Below are 21,839 nucleotides of genomic sequence, written 5' to 3'. Positions count from 1 at the left end.
AAGCCTATAGCAATATCTTTCATGTCATGCATTTAACCTATAGCAATATCTTTCATGTCATGCGTGGTTCTATCCCTGCTCATTTGTTAATGGAATTTTCCCTCTCTGGCAAAGCAGTGGGATTCGACATATGCATATCGGTCATCTTTCTTTTTAAGCAGAATGAACTCAGTCAAGTTCATGATCATCATTCAAGATTTTTCCTATTTCTAGAAGAAATATTTTTGAATATGGTAACATAATTCCTGCTGGTTTCATGCCAGAGCAGCTAGTGTGGACATGGTGGGCTTTTGATGGTACAATAGAGTCTCACTAATCCAAGCTAAACGGGCCGGCAGAAGCTTGGATAAGCGAATATCTTGGATTATAAGGACTGATCAAGGAAAAGCCTATTAAACATCAAATTAGGTTATGATTTTACAAATTAAGCACCAAAACTTCATGTTAGACAACAAATTTGACAGAAAAAGTAGTTCAGTACGCAGTAATGTTATGTTGTAATTACTGTATTTACGAATTTAGCACCAAAATATCACGATATATTGGAAACATTGACTACAAAAATGGCTTGGATTATCCAGAACGTTGGATAAGCGAGGCTTGGATTAGTGAGACTCTACTGTAGCTTCAGGTTTTCAGAATTTGTTTAGGGAGCAGAAATGGATGATGTTGTGAAAAATGATTCATGAGTTGTTTCCTGGCCCATGTTAGGACACTGATTGTTCATCATATTTAATTTAATACAGGTAGAAAAAATATTGGGAACATTTTAATAATTTCAATTGTGTGTTCTCACTTTTCCTTTCACTCCCACAAATCTTATATGTTGGAGCAATAACAACTATGGACTATAAAATTTGTGCAATGTTTGTGTGTTTTCACTGTGCCCACCTTGAACTATGTGGAGAGGCGGGTAAGAAATAAAATTATTATTATTACTGGATAGTTTTGTATATACCAGAACTTTGGAAGAGGGAGTTATCATAATGCACTGGATTTTAGTTATCCATTTCTTTCTTTATACTTACTGTTGTGTGGCTCTTATTATAAAATTTCCTTATGTGTGCAATCTTTGAAGATGGATCTACCTTTACTTTGAAAACTAAATGATATATAGATGAAATAATTATGTTATTGCTATGTACCTGTTCTTACTGTAAAATGATTCCCTTTTCTATGAATAAATAATTGGCATGATACATTTGCATCACATGCACACACACAGTCTCAGTATACTGAGTCAATCTTTTTTTTTCTAGGCAAGGAAAAAATGAAATAATAAGCTTGAATGTGCCTTAGCTGTCCCTCTGCAGGTCTTACAAGTCATCCATGTCCAATAAATGTAAATAAGACCCATTTTAAAACAAAACTTGTGCAATCAGTGCCACTCCAGAAATCCAGTTATGTCCCAATGTTTGTAGTTCACCAGTATTAATATATTATATAATATAAAATTTAATAGAAGTATTATTGGTTGGCAAAAAACCTGGGATTTCTGGAGTTTCATTGTACAATCCAAAGTTGATCTGTTTAAATCTTACTGATTTCATTCAAAGATTTAAACAAATATTCAAAACTTGCAAAATCAGTGAGTAAATCATGTGCATGTAGTCTTGAGACACATTTGGGGACTTGTAATATGTTGCCAGAATATTATAACTTAAATCACATTTTGTGCTTTTTTTTATTAGCACAAAAAGAAGAGCGGAAGAATGAAGAGAAATCAGTGGAATCTTCTACAGCCTCAAAGAAAATTGTTGTATCAACTTCCACAGTTGAGAGACAGATATCGTCCCAAAGTAGAAATCTCCCTCAAAAGAAACCCTCTGCATTTCCTAGTACTTCAGTAACTAAGCACACAGTTACTAATACGTCAGTAACTAAGCACACAGTTACTAATACGTCAGTAACTAAGCACACAGTTACTAATATGTCAATAACTAAGCACCCAGTTGCCAGCACATCAGTAACTAAACACCCAGTTGCCAGTACTTCACTAACTAAGCACCCAGTTAAGCATTCTGCTGCAGGTTTTAAGGGGGTAATTCCTAAAAAATCATCAGTTTCAACTGGTATACCTACATCTAGTAACATTTCAACACCAAAGCCTTCACCTCTATCCTATGGTCCATCTTCTGCTTCTAAAAGGCCAGTTGCCTCTTCTAACGTGGTTGGTGCACCTAGGAAACCCGTGGTGTCTTCTACTTCTTCCTTCACAACATCTTCAACTTCACAAGCCAAATCATCTGTGAATGCCAGTCAGTCACAGCCAAATTCCCAAATTCGTCAAAATATACGAAGATCCCTTAAAGAAATTTTATGGAAAAGGTAAGAACTAACTTAAGATACAATGTTTACAAAAATGTGTTGGCTGTTTTGCTTTTTAAGCGAGGAGCAAACATTCAGATTTTAAATGTCGAAAGAAGCTCTTGCAAGCAATCACAACTGCCTTCCTACAAGTGGTTTAGGGTTTTTCAAAGGCAGCATAGTATTGTAATATAGGAAACCTGTACCTGTTGGACTTCTGGAGTACTAGGATTTAAACTTGTTTATAGACATGGTCAGATGTTACAGAAGATATCACATACCTGCCAATATTTTACAGATGAAAACCAGGGCACATGTAGCTGAGCAGTATCAGAATGTGGCAAACATTATTAAAGAGGAAGAACATGGAAACTATAGGAGGAAGCAACAGTTGGCTTTTGCCTGCGTCTACTGGGAAGGGCAAAATTACACCCCTTCCTCCTCACAGAATTAATGGAGGCCAAATTACTTTTGCAATATGAGCACTTTGTAGCAACTGAAACAAACTGAGGACAAAGGGGAGAAATGAGAGGAAAAGAAAAAAAACATTTTAAAAGCAACTGAAAAAGTTAAGATAAACAGGAACAGTTGGAGGATAGCAATCAAGTTTAGAGGATCCCTCCTGGAGCTCAGCATTTCTGTTATGAAACTTTGTTGCAGACTTCTTGCCCCATAACTGTTTTAGGTAGATTGGGCTATTAGTGAGTTATCTTGAGTAATTTTTGTTCTTATTTTGACAGAGTAAATGACAGTGACGATCTGGTCATGACAGAAAGTGAAGTGGGGAAGATTGCACTGAATATTGAAAAGGAGATGTTTAATTTATTTCATGCTACAGATAATCGTTACAAGAGTAAATATCGCAGTATTATGTTCAATCTCAAAGACCCCAAAAATCAGGTTTGTATTTAGAAAAATGAGGGAATAACTTCTTCATAACCATTTCTATTTAGTTGAATAACCTATGATATGACTCTGTCCCTAATGTAGATTATGACTATTGCTTAGAAAGTGTGAAAGCTTAGCTCAAAAGTTAGAGTCTTCTTAATTTTTAAAGAACAGGTGTGTGTTTTCAAGACAAATAAATAGAATGTACCTTTTTCTTAGCTTGCATTCTTCATTTTAAATATTATCCACCACAAGCTGTGTTTAGCATTAGTATATATGACTTTTAAAATGAGATTAGAGTAATGCTATTCAAGCTATTAATGCCACAGAATTCAAGCCATTAATGCCACGTTTGATTATTAGCTAGTAGTAATGATAACTATGTGGAATTCAATATGAAAATACTTCCAATGTCCCCTTTTACACTTGGACAGAGAATCCTTCATGCCACTGGAGCAGATTTTCCCAAGCTGGGAAAGGATCAAGGAGCTGAGACACAATGCATGCAGATCATTAGTCTTTTTATTATATATAGTATCAATACATTGCTCAAATATGCAAAATATTTGTGTATATTAAAGTTAATTTTATTAGCTTATAGCTTTTAGGAAAAAAATCGTAACCTTGATAACATCATTTACTTACTTAATAGACATTTCTTTGGTTGCTTACAAAGTAGGCACTCTTCACTCTGCTAAACAAACCAGTCTTGTTCTTTTAGGGACTTTTCCATCGTGTTCTTCGAGAAGACCTCCCTTTGTCAAGGCTAGTAAGAATGAAGCCAGAAGAACTTTTATCCAAAGAACTTTCTGTGTGGAGAGAAAAACCAGCCAAAGCAGTAAGTAATATATTTCTGTCGTGTACAGTAAAGATAGTTGATAAGACCTGTTAGTTACCTGGTACTTAGAAATAACTAATTACTATGCAATTACCTACTTAGACTTATTTGTAAATATCTCTGGAGAATTTAAGTTTATGGATTTGTTGATTTTCTACATAGAATTACTGACAGCTGGTTGATGACGGGCTACAGAACAATATTAAACTTTGATAGATTGTATATATTTGTGTGTACAAATAATTGTTTGGGCTTTTTTTTAAAAAAACAGATAATGGCACCTAGACGTAAAACTTTTGAAAATAAAAAAATAGTTGTAAAACAAGAACCCATCCCAGATGTTAACATGGAGGATTCTCCACCAGTATCTGATTCTGATGTAAGTATAAATCACTTGGGGTACCCATTTACAGCTAGTTATCTATGCATGGTTTGCTGAAACAACTTGTTTTTTTCAGAACACGTTTCTATATAAAATAGCGTTTTGTTTTTAACCACAGGCAAAGCCAGTAGATTATTTTATTGAGTGTATAGATGAAATCAGTGCAAGATCAACATATCCTCAATATCTGGGTTCTATGCATTTCTTTTTAGGAGCAGCAAGAATCAGAACGAACAGCCCCAGAGAAGAACAGTACTCCTGTTCTGGATGTTTTCAGCAGCATGTTACAGGACACAACAAGTCAGCATCGAGCCCACCTTTTTGACCTGAATTGCAAAATATGTACAGGTATGACATAGTATTATAATACCACCCAAAGACCAAGGGCTAGAATGGAAATAGTGTTAATGTTGCTGCTCAATACAATCCCATTTTTGACTAGTGCAACATCATCAGTGGGTGAATTTTTGTACTTGCTGCATTTTCAGCAATAGTTCACATTTTGAATTGAATAGTATTTGACCAGTAATATAGTAATTTCCTTTTTGTTAGTTGACTTTTACAAAAGCAAGATATTTTATTTTTTTGCAATGAATCTTGATTTCTGAATTGTAGTGTGTAAAACATTTTGGTTTTCTGCCCAGTGTTATTTGGTACATAATTATCAACATTCACACAGAATGTCTCAAAAGAATTTTCTGTATTGTTTGTTTTGCAGGTCAGGTTTCTGCATCTGATGATGAAACAGCTGCAAAGAAACCCAAATTATCTTCTGCTAAAAAAGCAGAACCAAAGACAGAGATAAAGCCAAAGTCTGAAAGCTCAATATCAACAGTTGATATGGAGGCTACAAAGGAAGAAGAATTAGAGAATACCCTAGAACCTGAAGTTGTATCTGCAACTGAAACATTTTTTCAGCCAAGCATGGAAAAAGCTTACATTCCTTTAACTCAAGGACAAACTCACTTAGAAACTTCTCTGTCTAATGAAGGTCCAGTGTATCCCATGTCTTATGCTGTTAATGTTACCACTACTGTGACAGTCTCTGGCAAGGATCCAAGAACTGCCATGAGTGCTTCATCAGCAACTGTTTCTTCTGAGACCTCTGTATTACCTACCATCTCTACACCTGACAAACCTTCTGTAGGAGAAAGTAAACCAGAAACATCAAAATCTGTTTTACCAACTCCAAAGTCAATATTAACAAAGCCATCATCTGACCCAAGATATTTGGCAGGTCCACCATCATTGAATGTTAGGTATGTATCATACTGAAGGAAGTTCAGTGACCTTGTATCATCCTATATTTAAAAGCTTGTTTTCAGTTGATCCAGCCATACTGCTTTCTTATGCCATGTACTTCTAATATTCAAAGACTGGGAAAAGTAAAGGCATGCATTCTCTGCATCAAGGATAGAGTCATGACTTCATACCTTCTTATCTTTCCCAAAGGACAGTCTTTTGTATAATAGAAAGGCAATAGCAGGTTTGCCACTCTGCTTCTAATGTTAATAGGAATTGCATAAGGTGATCGGGAAATTAATCGTGCATAATTAGTGACCAATAACATTAAAAGTGAATATACCTAGATGAATCTAAAATTGTAATTAACTGCTTGATCTGTTTACTTTACAAATATATACATCTAGCAACACTGAAGCCTAGCCTAATAGCATCAGAGATGTAATTTATGGGGTTTTTTTTAGTTGAAATTGTTTATGATGACTGTGGGAAAGGTAAAGAAGATTCCCTTCTTGAGCCAGTGTGTTCATTTTCTGTTTTACAGTGTGCCAGAGATGCGGTCCCCTCCAGAAGGAGACACTTCCCTTTTTCTTTCTCGTCTCAACACCATTTGGAAGGGGTTCATCAACATGCAGAGTGTGGCCAAGTTTGTCACCAAGGCATATCCTGTCTCTGGATCCTTTGACTACCTTAGTGAGGTGGGACTTCGGAGGGCTTGTGATTTGTGGGGTGTGCCTTATCTGAAGTTATATTCTATGTTTAACATGCTTTAGAAACTGCAAGCCTCAAAACACTTCAATTATATTTCCAGTTTACTGAAGTACATATCAGCCTGAAGGCTAAACAGATCAACCGAATAAGATTTTTGTAACTTATAGGAGTTTTAATAAATCACTACTTAGAAAAAGATGTGGAAGCTAAGTAAAGTCAACTCCAACTAAATTAATATAAAAGATTCATAACATATTTCACACTTTGATGAGGAAGAGGCTCCATGTTGTACTTTGTGTGTATATATAACAGTGTTTTTTTTTTTGCAGTAGAGTTTTTCTGCTATAATGTACCCAAATAGTAGTTATTTACATAAAACCTTTCTCAAAGTTTAAAAAAACACGTTTTTTGAGCCTAGTATCAGAGGGAGTGAGCTTTGGGCCTTTAACCACCTATAACGGATCTTCCAGACCAATTTCCACTTACAGAAAGTAATCACCAAATGGTACTTTCTGTGTGTCACAAAATAATATCTCACTCAGCTAGATATAACCAAGGAAGTAGACTGAAAGCTTGTGCTGCTCAACTTCTCTCCGTCTCAAAGGTGCTACAAGATTCTTTTGCATACTAGTCTAATACTGTGAATGTTTGTTTCCCAGCTCCCATGTATAGACAGTCCCTTAGTTACATATATACAATTTACATACAACTTATAGTTGAGAATGGGAGTGAGACAACAGGAAGTGAGAGAAATCTGCCCCTAGGAAGTCTAATACTCTCCTGCAATTTATGGGGGAAAACAAACTTTCACAAATCATTGTTTCCAAAACAAGTCAGATTTTTCAAACTCCAATTATCACTGGGACAGAAAGCAAAGAAAATCTTTTGAACAGACAGCATAACAAATGTCACCGGAGTGTTCACCATTCCCTATACTATCCATAACACATACATACATTGGCTGGAGTTGCATTAAAATGTACCTGTTCTGACTTACATAGAAATTCAATTTAAGAACAAACCTAACTATAACTTTGGGGCTGCTGAAAGCTATAATTTGTAAGGTTAGACATTGCTCCTTTTTCTAGTCAGAAAGTACAGTATTGATTTGAAAGTTTAAGGGGCTCTCTTATACAAGGCTCAGAAGGAAAGTAATATTTGTTCCAGTTCCAGATTTTGAGCATCCATTGTCTGTGGGATTAATTTGGTTTCAGTTAGATGTTTATATATCCATTCTAGATACAGTACAATAACAATATACCTAATCTGATGTTATCTATCTGTTGGAAGAAGCAGTAAGGACAGCACACTTTATCCTAAAGTCATGCCTCACACCATGTAAATGCTTCTCATTTAGGATCTACCAGATACAATTCATATTGGAGGAAGGATCTCACCGAAGACAGTGTGGGATTATATTGGCAAACTTAAGTCTTCAGTGACAAAGGTATTTATTTAATAATCAAGACTAGTAATGAAGGAATTTAGAATGTACTTGAAATGCCATTAATCAGTGGAATCCAGTGACCATACAACTGTTTCTGCTGCCTAAGGGAGAAGCGGAGATTGACTTTTTCTTGTATATTATTGCCTAATCATAAGGATATGCGATAATGCTTTGCACTTTAAGTCTTTTAAAATAGTGGGAGGACTTTTCTAATATGGGATACCAGTCTACTATTTCAAGTAAAAAGTAAAATTCTTTCCCAATTATTTCTTCTTCCTCATACTCACTAGCTCTCTAGATCCCGGCTAATAATAATAATAATAATAATAATAATAATAATAATAATAATAATAATAATAACAACAACTTTATTTTTATACCCCGCCCCATCTCCCCGAAGGGACTCGGGGCGGCTTACATGGGGCCTAGCCCGATAAAACAATCAATATCAGTAACACAACTATAAAACAATTATACCAGTAAAACATCAATAGCAATAAAACAATCGTTAAAATCGGCAAGAAGCATACGAAAAACATACAATATTAAAACAGGAGACTAATTCATAAAATCCAGAACAGAATGTGCCGGTAGTAATGGACAATAAAGTGCAAAATAGCATTGGCAGCATCTCAAAATGGGGGCTATTATAAAATGGGCAGATGGATCAGTCCAACATCAAATTAGGTATCAAAGGCCTTTTGGAAGAGCCAGGTTTTTAAGCTCCTACGAAAGGAGAGGAGGGTAGGGGCCTGCCTGATCTCTCTAGGAAGAGAGTTCCAAAGCCGGGGGGCCACGACGGAGGAGGCCCTCTTTCTCGTCCCCACCAACCGCGACTGCGAGGCTAAGAATCCTTCTGAGCAAAATAATATAAACTGCTCAATCATAACACCTGCCTTCTATACATGCTTTTCCTTTCCCTCTCTTGTGATAATATGACTTCTATTGTATTTGAAACTTCGCAGATAGATTATCTAAATTTTGAAAAAATCCTGGAAACATGATGAAGTAAAATATTGATGAGAGGATGTAATTTTATGCTGCTTTGAATTGTTTGGTAAGGTGGTAGGGGAAAAAGTTAACTGAAATAATGATGTTGTGTCTTTTTAAAACACAACTTTTGCGATCACCATATAATTCTGAAATCACTCATTTGTGTTATCCTTCCCGTAATTGCTTTTTTTATTAATTAACAAAAGGTCATTGCTTTTTCTTTTTATTATGTATTGTAGGAATTATGTCTAATTCGTTTCCATCCTGCAACAGAAGAAGAGGAAGTTGCCTACATTTCCCTATACTCCTATTTTAGCAGTCGTGGCCGATTTGGTGTGGTAGCTAATAACAACAGGCATGTCAAGGACCTCTATTTGATACCTCTCAGTGCTAAGGATCCTATTCCATCCAAACTTTTGCCCTTTGAGGGACCAGGTAAGCAATCAATTGTAGGGAATCCAAAATACCTTTGTCCTCCTGAGTTATAATTGCTTAACACATTTTCAGTTGGGTAAATACAGAGAAGAAAGCATGATAGAGAAAGAATGGTCTTTTAAGTTGAGGAAGCTCAACCATTTTCATATAAGATGTGACAATCTTTGTACAAGCACACTGTTACTTCATAGGACTGAAAATCATTTTTCAGAAGTCATAGGTTTTTAGTCATATTTTGAAATAAACAAGAACAACATAGGGGCAAACACAAAAGTTCACAAATGTCATTCAGATTGAAAGATGTGTGCCAGTTTTCAAACATGGCTGTGCAAAAATGGTATCCCCAAATTCAGAAAACAACCAGGTTTGGGCATTAAGTGATGAAAGTCCAAAGAAACTGATTAGACCAGAAGTGTCAAATTTGTGGCTGACCAGGTGTTTTGGCCTCCAACTCCCAGAAGTCTTAGCCAGCTTGTACATTGGCCAGGAATTCTAGGAGCCAAAGTCGAAAACACTTGCAGAGCCATAAGTTTGATACCACTGGGTTAGACACACATGAAGTTGCTAACCTAGCGTGATGATTAATCATGAACCCTTATATTGTTGCATTCCTTATTTCTTCAAAAAAAACCCTGTTTTCTACTTAAGAGCACATTTTAGTAGAGAAGTCATGCTGACGCAAGATACAGTTGAAAATAATTTGTTTTCCATGCTTGTGTTTCCAAACTTCTGCACTCAGTCACATAACACTACGGTACTGTTAACAAGAACCTCCAAACCAGGGTAAATTCTGAATCCACTAAAGAGCACTGAGGGTGAAGAATTTGATTTTAAAATGCCAACTCCTTAAAGACTCCACTGGACTTCATATGAAGGTTGAGGTTTAATATTAGGGGTTGGTGCTCATCTCCATTTCTAAGCTGAAGAGCTGGCATTGTCCATAGACACCTCCAAGGTCATGTGGCTGGCATGACTGCCTGGAGCACCGTTACCTTCCCACCGGAGCGGTACCTATTGATCTACTCACATTTGCATGTTTTCAAACTGCTAGGTTGGCAGAAACTGGGGCTAACAGTGGGAGCTCACCTCGCTCCCAGGATTCGAACCACCAACCTTTCAGTCATCAAGTTCAGCAGCTCAGCAGTTTAACCCCTTGTGCCTCCGGGGGCTGTCAAGTATATGTTATAGCCCCATTATAACATATGACATGCCCTCCTTATACTGTAATCCTATGTAAATTCATTTAACCTCAGTGGGACATCACATAGGTAAGTACACATAGGAATATAACCTGTCACTTTGAACTGATAGAAGTGATATTAATTTTAGTGATTCCACCCCATATTTTACAAATTAAAAAAAATGCAAACTACAGTATATATGCATTGTTTAGAAAAAACAATCCTCTTGTCCTACTGAGAAATGCTACAATGTATCCCTACACTACTATTTTTTAAAATCTAAACTTGAGTTGGTTAAGGAGAGTGTCAATAAAGTGACTACTCTTGTAAAATACGTTAGCTATTATTGGTTAGCGTGTGAAATTCAAGCACAGAAGAAGCAAATCCCCCTGAAATGTAGTTCCTGCTGCAGGAGGACAAAAAATTGCACTTTCTTGAAGCAGATGTAAATCAAGGACCAAACCAAATTGTAGACTTCTGAATCTACAACTTAGACACACCACATTTTGAAGTCTGTGGTTTTGGATATAGAGATGTCCCAGTGCTGTGGTTTATGTATACATGGAGAAGTATAAATACACAATCGGTATTTTTTTAAATCAAGGTAAATGAAATGTATTGTTTTCACCATATAATTTCAATAAAATGATTTTATCCAAAGTGGTCATTGTCTCTTTTAATTTAAGTATTCTTGCAAGGTTTATCTTTCCGTTTTGTGAAATAAGTCTCCAATTTAAATAGAAAGAGGAGTGCTGGAAAAAATACACACACATGCATGTATGTATCACAAGTATAGTGACTATACATACATTGTATATCACAACATTCTTTCTGCATTTTAGACACAATGTACCTAGTGCCGAGACAAAATATTTTTACAAACAAAGCAATAATTAATTACTCTTGAGGCACCTCAAATTTGTTCCATATCACTTTAAGATTGAGATTGCAAAGTCAACAGTACAATCATCTGCATCTCTATTTAGAGGCAAGTCCCATTTAGTTCAGTGGGATTTACTTACACATATGCCCTAGATGTTTTCATTTTTAAGAAGAAAAGTTATGGATGAAATGGTCCCAGTTTACTTTACCTAATCCCTCCTCTCTGAGCCATGAGGCAATTTTCCTACATGACACTTTTTACAGGAGTTCACTTCAGATGGAATCAAAATGAAAACAATAGAAAACGTCATTTCTCACTAAAGGGGAGAAAGGTATTGTGATGATTGAACATTCAGCTTTGATTTTTCAATGATAGCAGTCACTTCCCTCTTCTTCTGATCAATAGCGTAACAATTTCACGAAGGAGTGATGTGATGTGTATTCTGTTCCTGCATAAATGAATCCTACTGGCATGATTCACACAACTGAGAACCCTGCATAACAAATTGGCCTGGAATCACATGCTTTAACTTTGGACATTTCTCCTCACAGCCTGCATCCATGCCAGACAGGGGAGGAAGGATAAACTGTGTAGATCCTCCAGTTATACAAACATCTACCAGTTATGGCTGCTACATACATGCCTTCTGTTCACAGAAAAGCCCTTCCCAGCACTTACAAACGACCTAGAATTTCTCCAATTGCTCGGCTTCAGTGTCCTGCCCTCCCCACATAGTATTTTGTCTCCAGGAATTTGACACCTGCAAAATCATTCTCACATTTTTCTTGATACATTTCTAACAGCAGCGGCTTTTAGACAACTGCTGTTCTCTTTGTGGCCATTTTCATTGTGGCCATTTAGTAACTAACTTGTAAATATTAGTGAAAAACGCATTTGTAGCTGCATTGGCTGCATTTATAATTCATTTATGTAAGAGGTAGAGAGGCCATATTTGTTGCAAAGCACACCCAACAGGCTCAGTTCTGCTGTTCATTCAGAGCTGCTCGCTCATTCCTGCAAAAACAAGCACAGTCAATCTCTGGTTCCTGCTAAATGCAACTACTGCCAATGCCTGCTGTGACCAAGGGATGCACTTTACACTGAAGTAAATGGCCAGAATGTATAAGCAAAATTACTTAGAGTCCTGTAGCCTCTCAATGAATTGTGATGATCTCAAACCTCAAGAGATCTTTCAGAATATTAAACATAATTTAAACTCATATCTACATTCTTTGCATGGGCAGAATATTTTACAAAGCTTAATGGGAGATGAAACAAGTAGGTCACATAGTTCCTGTTCAGAAAAGTGGGATATTCTTGAATATAGCAACAACTTACTGTGTAGTTGTTGCTATATTCTTACTGCCATTTCCTCCCAAATGATTAGACAAATAACTGGAAAATAAAATTTATATTGTTTACTTGTACAGAGGATGTTAGAAGTAACTATTCCCAAATCATTTTGGCTTTTAGTAGGTGTTTACATGCATTCCCCATTCTTGGATTTAAATTAGATTGGCCACATAGAAATTAATAAAATGCTATCCTAGAACAATGCAATAACATTTATTGAGCCTGTCAGCATATCACTTAGACCCTGCAGGCAACACAACAAAACCAATGACTGAGTGGAACAACCTTGATGGAAGAAGAAGGACTTGATAAGGAAGTGATTAAATTAGAGGGTTGGGTGGTATGTGAAGCTCGTTCAAAGCACAAGAAATAACATTGGATCACCTGTTAACAAAGATGGGCAAAGTATCCCTAAACTGTCATTAAGACACATAATTAGCAATAGTTTTATCCTAAACAAAGCTACTGAAAACAGCTCCATTGAGCAGTGGCATTCCCAGGTATGCGTGTATAGGATTGCTTTAAGACCTGGAGAAATAATATTACCAGATAAATCACATGTAGCTAGTGAATCAACAGTTCAGTTGATTTAATGGCTCTATTTTAATCAGAACTACCAATAGAATTTAACCTCTGTTAACTAGCAAATAATAACTTTTATAGTTCTCGTCAACTTCATGTAACTCATTCAGCAATTGGTTGCTGATCTTCATTCACTAGACTGAACACATTCCAGATGACTCGTGATGAGCATCCACTCAAAAAAGGGAGAAATATGCAGAACTCAAATCTGTTTTAAATCCAGACTTAACATTGCCTTCTCCATCTTTGGTTTTCAACCAAAGTAGAAGATAGCTGTTCACATAGCACGTTAGACTGTTCTTGTTGAGAGTTTGTGCTGGAGACATGCTTTTCCTGCTCAATTTTGGCCTTAGGGCAAATTAGGTACAACATACCTCACACAGAACTCTCAGTTTTCAAAGAAGATGGAAAACAAATGTTATAGTGTTTAAGTTGATACCTCATGTTATGTTGTTGTGTATCTTCAAGCAGTTTCTGACTTGGGGCAACCCTATAACAAACCTATTGCTGTTTAAGAAGAGGTTTGTCCTTAAAGATAAACATTATGACATGAGATGGGATTTAAAGACCAAATTATATTGCTAGAATATTTCACAAATTTGGAAGTTTGTCAAAGTCTGCATTTGCTATGATCTTTGCCCAAAATGATTTATTTTATATTAATTAGAAGTGTTTTCAACAATAAACTGTTTTGATCCTCTAAATATGAAACATTGTAAAAAATTTATTTGGAATTCTTATGCCAAAAAATAAATAAGATATTTTATTGAAGCCTATTAGGAGTTGAAAGCATAATGATGTATCAATACTTATGTGTATATTTAAACATCTCTAGTATTTACATTTTTTGTTGACCTCACTTCACCAAAAGGCTAAACTATTGTCCAAGAAAAGAAAAGATGCAGATTTCTGGCTATCAACCATATGATTTTTAGGGCTGCAATGCTTATGGTGTGCAATGATGTAAACCCTAAAAATAATTCCATGAAACACAATCACTGATAAGAACTGGAGTATCATCATGGACATTTCATTATATCCAACATTTTCCTCACTATTGAGAATCAAGGTGGTCTACAAACTTAAAATAAACCCAGTATCATGCTGTTGCCTTTTATTGAATGCTGCTTTGATACATCAGTGTAGTAATTCTTAAAAGTAGCTTTTCAATGTCTGCATGCTGAAGATTATATTTTGTATATATGCATACCTGATTGATGATGAAATATGCATAGGAGTCATGCTCATACACAGTAAACCAATTCTTCCATCTAAAAGCTGGTAAAATTCAGGGTAATAACTAAGAAATACAGAGAGTAGCACAGTTATAAGTTCTCCACTGAGTTACATGTATTACATTACTTACTCTTAAACTAGAATATAGGTATTATTTTGCATAAATTAGCCTTTTAAAGTTAAATTGGAATATTTGCACTTGTTATTTTTGACTATGAACCTGGGATAATAAATAACTGAAGTAATCAATTATAAACATTAATGCGACCAATAAATAAGGCACTCGGTATCCTTCAAATATAGACTGACCCATATAAGAAGGAGAAAAATACTTGCCATTATTAGAAGTTGTACTACTAATTAGTGCTCAGACAATGGAATAGTAAAATGTCTTAAGTTCTTTTACACTTAAAATAATTTAAATGTTAATATCTTACACAGGATCTTCTTTTGTCTTACAGGCCTTGAATCAACTCGTCCAAATTTAATTCTTGGATTAGTAATTTGCCAAAAAGTTAAGCGTCCTGCAACTGTACTGGAATCTGAAAAGACTGAAGAAAAAAGGAGCAGAATTCAGATACAGGAAGAAGTTGAAATTTCGGGTTACTCAAAAGGTGGTGTTCTTTCCCAGCAAGAGAAAAAACCTCCAAAGTTCTCACTGTATTCTGGAGAAACGGTTGGTAGTACCACACCGCCAGGATCCCCACCACCTCCACCCCCAAATCCACCTTCAGAGCCTTCCTCCTCCATGATGCCTTCAGTGTTAAAGATATTATCATCGGTAAAAGCAGGAAACACAAGTACTGTTGCGCCATCAAATACTGCAGCATCAGGAACTGATACAACTATGGCATCTTCTACTTCATCTTCAAAATCATCTACGCCACTTGATCACATTCTGCAAACTCTTTTTGGTAAGAAGAAGGCTTTTGACTCTGTTAACAAGGAATCTGAAGGTGCTTGTACTTCAAAGCCTGATGCACAAACTGTTGTTGATGAAAAATTACCAGCCCCTCCCTTGCTAGATCCCATTGTGCAGCAGTTTGGGCAGATGTCAAAAGATAAAGTGATAGAAGAGGAGGAAGACGATAGACCTTATGACCCTGAGGAAGAATATATTCCAGAAAGATCATATGAGATGCAGAGCAATGAAAGTAGATTTGGAAAGCAATGTGAAACTTCAGAGCAAGAAGATGAGGCCTATGATCCAGAGGATGAAACAATCTTAGAAGAAGCCAAAGTTACTATTGATGATTTGCCTAATAAAATGTATTCAGAATCTAAAAGCAACTCTTTGACAACCTCAGCTCCATTTGTGCCTGATGTGTCTTCACAACCATCCTTGGTTGAGCAACAGAAAATGTTGGAAGAATTGAACAAACAAATAGAAGAACAGAAAAGACAACTTGAAGAACAAGAAGAAGCCCTCAGGCAACAAAGAGCAGCTGTTGGAGTATCAATGGCTCATTTTTCAGTATCTGAAGCTTTAATGTCACCCCCTCCAAAAGCATCCATAGCAAAAATATTCCAACATGAAAATCAACCTTCTGACAAATCTGAGTTGTCCACATCTTCAAGTCAGAGTCAAATGTTTCATCAGGGCAATGATCCTAGACAAAGTAGAGACCCACGACAAGCTAGAAGGATTCTAACTGAACCTAATGAAAGTTCTGACTCTACTGTAAAACAGCATGTCTTATCAGGAGAATCTTCTGTAGGTCAAATCCCACCACCCTATTCAGGTCCATTGCAAGCTTCATTTGATAAAGAAGATAAAACACCGGCCCCTCCTGCTTCATCTACTCATACTGATACATGGATTCCTAGTGGAAACATTTCTGATCTCCCTAAACAAGCTGCATCTATTACATATGAAAATGCCCCACAACTTCACCAGGAAGCTATTCACGTGCCACCTTCCATTGAAATGACCACAACTGCACCTATTCGTAAAGTATTGCTACCCACACCACCACTGAATTCATGTTTTATGCCTACTTTCCCTGCACCTGACAATGCTCAGAGTGTATCTTGGTCAAATAAGCCTCAAGACAATAATACTACTAGTATAGTAATAGATTCTTTCTCAAATCCAATGTTCCCGTCTCAGGAGAACACTCCTGTTCCCTTTGAAGCAGAAAGTGGTCCCGCACATTATGAAGACCAAAGAAATCCTCAGCCTTGTCATTTTTATGAACAAATGAAAACTTCCACAATTCAAAGTGAGGAAGTGAGAGGTGGACCCCCTTTTTCTTCTGTTGGATATACAGGTGGCCCTCCATTAATGCCTGGTGCTCCTGACTTCCAATTTATTGAGGGACATAATCCTCCACCAACTAACGATGGGCAAATGGGGCCTCCACCAAACATGTTTGGAGCCCCAGGACCACCTATTCCTTTATTTTCTGCACAGCATGGCCCACCTCCTCATTTTATTGATAACAGGGGACCTCCACCATCATTTCCTGGTAATCCAAGAGAACAAGCACCTGTTCAATTTGAAGATCATAGGGAACCTGAAGTGGAGGATATGGAATTTGCAGATTCTCAGTATCATGAAATGAGTGGTCCTGGACAATATGAGGAATCTGAGCCTCCCCAGTTCATGGGAAATAGACCACCCTTTCCTTTCAAGGGTCAAAGAAGGCCTTCCCAAAATAAATTTAAAGGTCAGAGAGGGGGTCCGTCTTCTCAGTTTGGAGGCCCAAGAGGTCCACCACCGAATCATTTTGGAGGGCCAAGAGGTCCACCTCCAAATCAGTTTGAAGGACAAAGAGGGCCTGCCCCAAGTCACATGCCAGGACCAAGGGGACTTTTACCAGCACCATTTGAAGAACGGAGAGGGAGCCCACCTCCCAGATTTCCAAATCAAAGAGGTCCAGCCCCACCACACCAGTATGGAGGACCAAGGGGACCTGTGCCTGGCCAGTTTCTAGAACAAAATGAACCTTCTCTTAATAGACATAATTTTCCTAAGCAATCCCAGCAAGGTATGAAACCAGCCCCCAGACCTCTTTTGGATCTTCCAAGTCCTCAATCACAGCATCGGAAAGAGAACTGGGATGAAACTGGACCTCATTCTGATCTTGCAGAGCAAGATGCTGAATCAGAAGCACAGTGGTCAGGATCTGATTTTCGAGAGAGCCGAAGTAATGATTATAGAAATCAGCCTTTTGAAGGAAGACAGAGAGAGAGATATGAGGGGGGTAATAAGGAAAAAACACCAGAGCATCCTGATCACTCGGATAATCGATCAAATAGGGGAACTGATGATAGACGGAGAGATCGTGATCATACCTGGGCATGGGAAAAGGACCGTGGCAGAAATTGGAATAGGGGTAGGGAAAGGGAATGGGAGAGACATAAGGAAAAAGACTGGGATAAAAATAGAGAGAGGGGCTATAACAGAGAAAGAGAAAGAGATTCTGAGCGAGGTAAAGATTGGGAAAGAACCAGAGAGAGGGGTAGAAATAGAGATGGGGATAATTACCGAAGACGAGATAGATCAAGAAGCAGAGACCGTGATTATGATAGATACCGAGATCGAGATCGAGCTCGAAGTAGGGAGAGAGAAAAAGATAGAGAAAGGGATAGGGACCGTGACAAAGATAGAGGGAGAGATCGCAAGGACCGAAGCAAAAGTAAAGAATGTGATAAAGACTCAAAGACAGAGACACAAACAGGTGGTCAAAAACCATCACATCAAGAAGCTGCTCCTTCTAATAAGCAAACATAAAAATTAATAATACTAGGTTGCTCAGATGGAGGGAAGATATAAGTATTGATTGTGTACTATTTGTACATACTGTATATTGGTTTTGTTAGAAAATACTTTGGTAAAATGTATTTCACAAAAAGATAAATTTTGAATTGTAAATACATATATTCAGATATTAAGCAGGTACATATTGGGCTTGCTACATGTTTTCATACTGTTTTCTTACAAAATACATATAGCACAATTCTTCCCTGTATAGGAACAGTACCTGTGCACAGACAGATTCCAATAGGACTTAAGAGACACTTGTCCCCTCCCTTTCCTTGGACCACTGCACTGCCTGCTAAGGTGAAGATTTGTGGACAGGGATGTGCCGAGTCCATGTACAAGGTACTGCACCCACACAAGCAGACATTGTGACAATTGTGTTATAGTTGTAAAGCGTTCTGATGTTTCCTTTTTCCTTTTTCTTGAAATTTCCATCTGAAGACATTAAAATGGGAATTGTTTTCAAATAGCACATTGCTTTTTTAACATATAAAGTTATGTTTTCCAGTAACTTGAATTGTAATTTAATGGAAACGTAAGAAAGAACTTAGAAGCCATACCTTTACATCTCAAATATATAGTATTTTAGTGTTTCAGGTAGTTTCCTACATACAATAGAGCCCAATATTTCTATCCCGAACAAATCTGGTTATGAGCTGATTTTTGGTATTTAAGAAATGTTGGCTCAGGAGCAGTGTTATCACTTGCTTGTAAGTTGCAGAGTCCTTCGATAAAAACACTAAGCTTCTAAGCTCACCATTTTCCTTTTTACATGTAGACATTTTGAGTTTTAGACTTCCCCTGGTAACAATTTAGACAAAAAATGAGTATATCTAAATAATTCTTTACTTTAAACATTTTTCAATTTTGAATTTTTAGAAATGACATATTTGATGGAAAATAGTAACCTCTATAGAAAATACAGCCAAGTTTTTAAAACATACTTATTGGAAAATACTTTATACATTTTGCTTTGGCAGGCAGAATAGCTACCTGAAAGTCATGAAAAGATGAAGATTTCAGACTTTGAGCAGTTTGGCTTTTCTGTAATTTTCATTAAAAAGATTTGTAACACTTTTCAGATATTTCTTTTAATGAGAGATTTAAACATGTAGTTCTGCTGTTGTCATAACAGACATTTAAAAGCCCTTTCTAACCAGAATACGTCCCCACTACTTTTCTTGTCAAACCTGTGGTTATCTTGCTAACATGGAAGTAAATATTTGTGTACAGATTGGTCTAGACAAACTGATACCAACAATTCTTTGCTTTAAAAAAGGGAGAGCTTTTCACTGTGAATGCAGTATACTATTTCCTTATTCTGAACAGTGCACAGGATAAGTCAGCAGTTTATCTGGATTTATATGTACAGCTGAGCAATTACTTTGATATTTTTATAAATATTTGCAAATGTAAAATTAGATTCATAACATTACATTTTGGAAATTGCATTAGAAGTAGTTCTAGTCCATAAATAGTTCACTACAAATTTCCACTTTATATTCTTTCATCTTTGTCTTTAAACGTCAAGATTGCATTGATTTAAACACAACCTATATGCAAAACCTTTTTGCAAAATATTAAAAAGGTGGTGTAGAATGCAAATGCCTACTATGATGTAATTTTTATTCAAGACGTTTCTAACTTAAAGACATATGTAAGTATGCTAAATTAAGTGTTTGTTTAGGTTTACTTGACAGGTTTCTGTAAATTGTATTTTATATTTCAGAATATATCATTGTAAATTAAATGTGGAACTTCATAGGTTTTTGTTACTGTAAGTCAAATAAAAAAATTACAGAAAATATGTGCAATTGTTTTCATTACATAATCAACACTGTTGTATTGCTACATTGTTCGGTGCCTTCAAGTCTTTACTGACGGCAACCCCAAGGCAAACTGACCGTATATACTTGTATAGAAATTGACCTAATGTATAAATTGAGGGCAGGTTTGGAGCCAAAATTAAGGATTTTCATATGACCTGTGGATAGGTTGAGCATCATTCTGCAGAAATGGGGAACACCAACATTGCCTCGAGGCCAGCTGCCCCTTGTTGCCATCATTTTCCTTCTCTGACATTCAAAAAGGCCAGAATGCCGGAGCAGAAAAATTTTGTCCTGAGGGGGTTTGCCATTGCTTTCCTCTAAGATTTGCATTTCCTAGGGCATTTTCATGGCTGCGGATTTGATCCCTCATCTTCTCAAATCTTAGTCCAATGCTCTAGCCACTATAACACACCGGCTCTTGTATTGCTATACAGTATAGGATATACCATGGTTATTTTCTTTGAAATCTTTGATAGGTCACCTTGCAAAAAAAAGTGCAGTAACTTTAGCACTTTATCTAAAAGGTAGAAAGTTCTTGTTTTACAAGCCTTCTCTGTCCAAGAGTGCTGATGTATAATGTACAATGGGTCTTTCGTATTTGTTGGAGACACCCCCCCCCCCCCAAAAAAAAAGAAAACAATTGGACAATCAAATCCTAGTACTGTATATGCAATGGTGTTGTAAAATGGCAAAATCAAAGTTTGCTTTCTGGATTTTTTACAAATATATATACTCAAGCTGGGGTCACAGGGCCAACTACTTAGCTGTGTAGCAAAGGTGCTGTAGGTGATTTGCAAAGATGCTCAATGGGGCATTGTTATGGCTGTCCTGCTGTGCATTGCTCCAACTTCATTGGCTCCTCTGCATAATAGTAATGGCACAGCAATCCCTTGCCTAATGTGGAGGTTGTGAAACAGCTCAGTTGTTTCCTGGAGATGTACTCGTGTATAAGTGGATCTCTTGTAGAGGTAAAGGACAGATTTGGAGGCCAAAATTGTCAATTTTGACATGACCTAAGGGCCAATTTGCAGAGAGGAGAAGGCACCAATACCAATTTGGGAGCCACCGCTGCCACCATTCCCCATCCAGGCATTCAAAAAGGCCAGAAATATCACCAAGGCAGAGAGAGTAGAATTGGTGCTTCCTTTTGGCACTCTGAGAAGGGCATGGTTCCTTTTATATATGAGGTACAGTACTCATATTGACCTGTGGATACGCTGGCCCAGATTTTTATATATAGGGTATATAGGATAAGCGCACTTACAAAACTAGGTTTCTTAAAATTTTGAGTCTTAAAATCTTATAGTAGGTTATGTGTATAGTGTACTTCAGAAACAAAATTCTTGCACAGTATCATCAGTGCCTGTTAGAAAACAAATGTGTGTTTACTGTGTTTGCATACACCTGACTCAAATTACAATAAGTATGGACCTGTATCTACAGTTATGAAATTTAGCACAAATGACACCTTTCTTCAAGATACAACAAATGCATAGTGAAGAAAATGGGACCGTGCCACTGTCTTTACCGTCTTCATCTGCAAATGAGTACCATACTTGCTTTCAGGTGTTCTTTGCCACACAATACACAGAAAATACATGAGTATCTCAGTTCAACTCTTCCAATATCCTCTCAACATTTCACACATGAAAACTTGCGCCTGTGGGTCCAGGCAACATCAAAGTATCGTCAAAATGGCAAATGTCATTAATGAGGAAGGACACAATGCTAGGAGAGACTGATGCAGTTTGCTTTTGCCTGAATCT

The 21,839-nt window shown here is 36.9% G+C and overlaps 1 protein-coding gene across 5 annotated transcripts in view; it reads left to right on the top strand.

Moving 5' to 3' along the window:
- Positions 1–20,051, top strand: part of dido1 (death inducer-obliterator 1) — a 73,701-nt gene extending 53,650 nt beyond the window's left edge. For all 5 annotated transcript variants that reach the window (XM_062979027.1, XM_016993469.2, XM_016993468.2 and 2 more), the window contains 10 exons: positions 1,692–2,328; positions 3,048–3,207; positions 3,917–4,033; positions 4,305–4,412; positions 4,628–4,763; positions 5,134–5,674; positions 6,202–6,355; positions 7,726–7,815; positions 9,048–9,243; positions 14,940–20,051. In XM_062979027.1, coding sequence (XP_062835097.1) covers positions 1,692–2,328; positions 3,048–3,207; positions 3,917–4,033; positions 4,305–4,412; positions 4,628–4,763; positions 5,134–5,674; positions 6,202–6,355; positions 7,726–7,815; positions 9,048–9,243; positions 14,940–18,214 — 5,414 coding nt within the window. In that variant the 3' untranslated portion in view covers positions 18,215–20,051. The remainder of the gene's footprint in view (positions 1–1,691; positions 2,329–3,047; positions 3,208–3,916; positions 4,034–4,304; positions 4,413–4,627; positions 4,764–5,133; positions 5,675–6,201; positions 6,356–7,725; positions 7,816–9,047; positions 9,244–14,939) is intronic.
- Positions 20,052–21,839: the final 1,788 nt, after the last annotated feature.

Source organism: Anolis carolinensis, chromosome 4 (genome assembly GCF_035594765.1).
Source record: "Anolis carolinensis isolate JA03-04 chromosome 4, rAnoCar3.1.pri, whole genome shotgun sequence".
In the NCBI taxonomy this organism is placed as follows: domain Eukaryota; kingdom Metazoa; phylum Chordata; class Lepidosauria; order Squamata; family Dactyloidae; genus Anolis; species Anolis carolinensis.
Note: the sequence above shows the minus strand (reverse complement) of the source record. Positions and strands in the feature narration are given on the sequence as shown.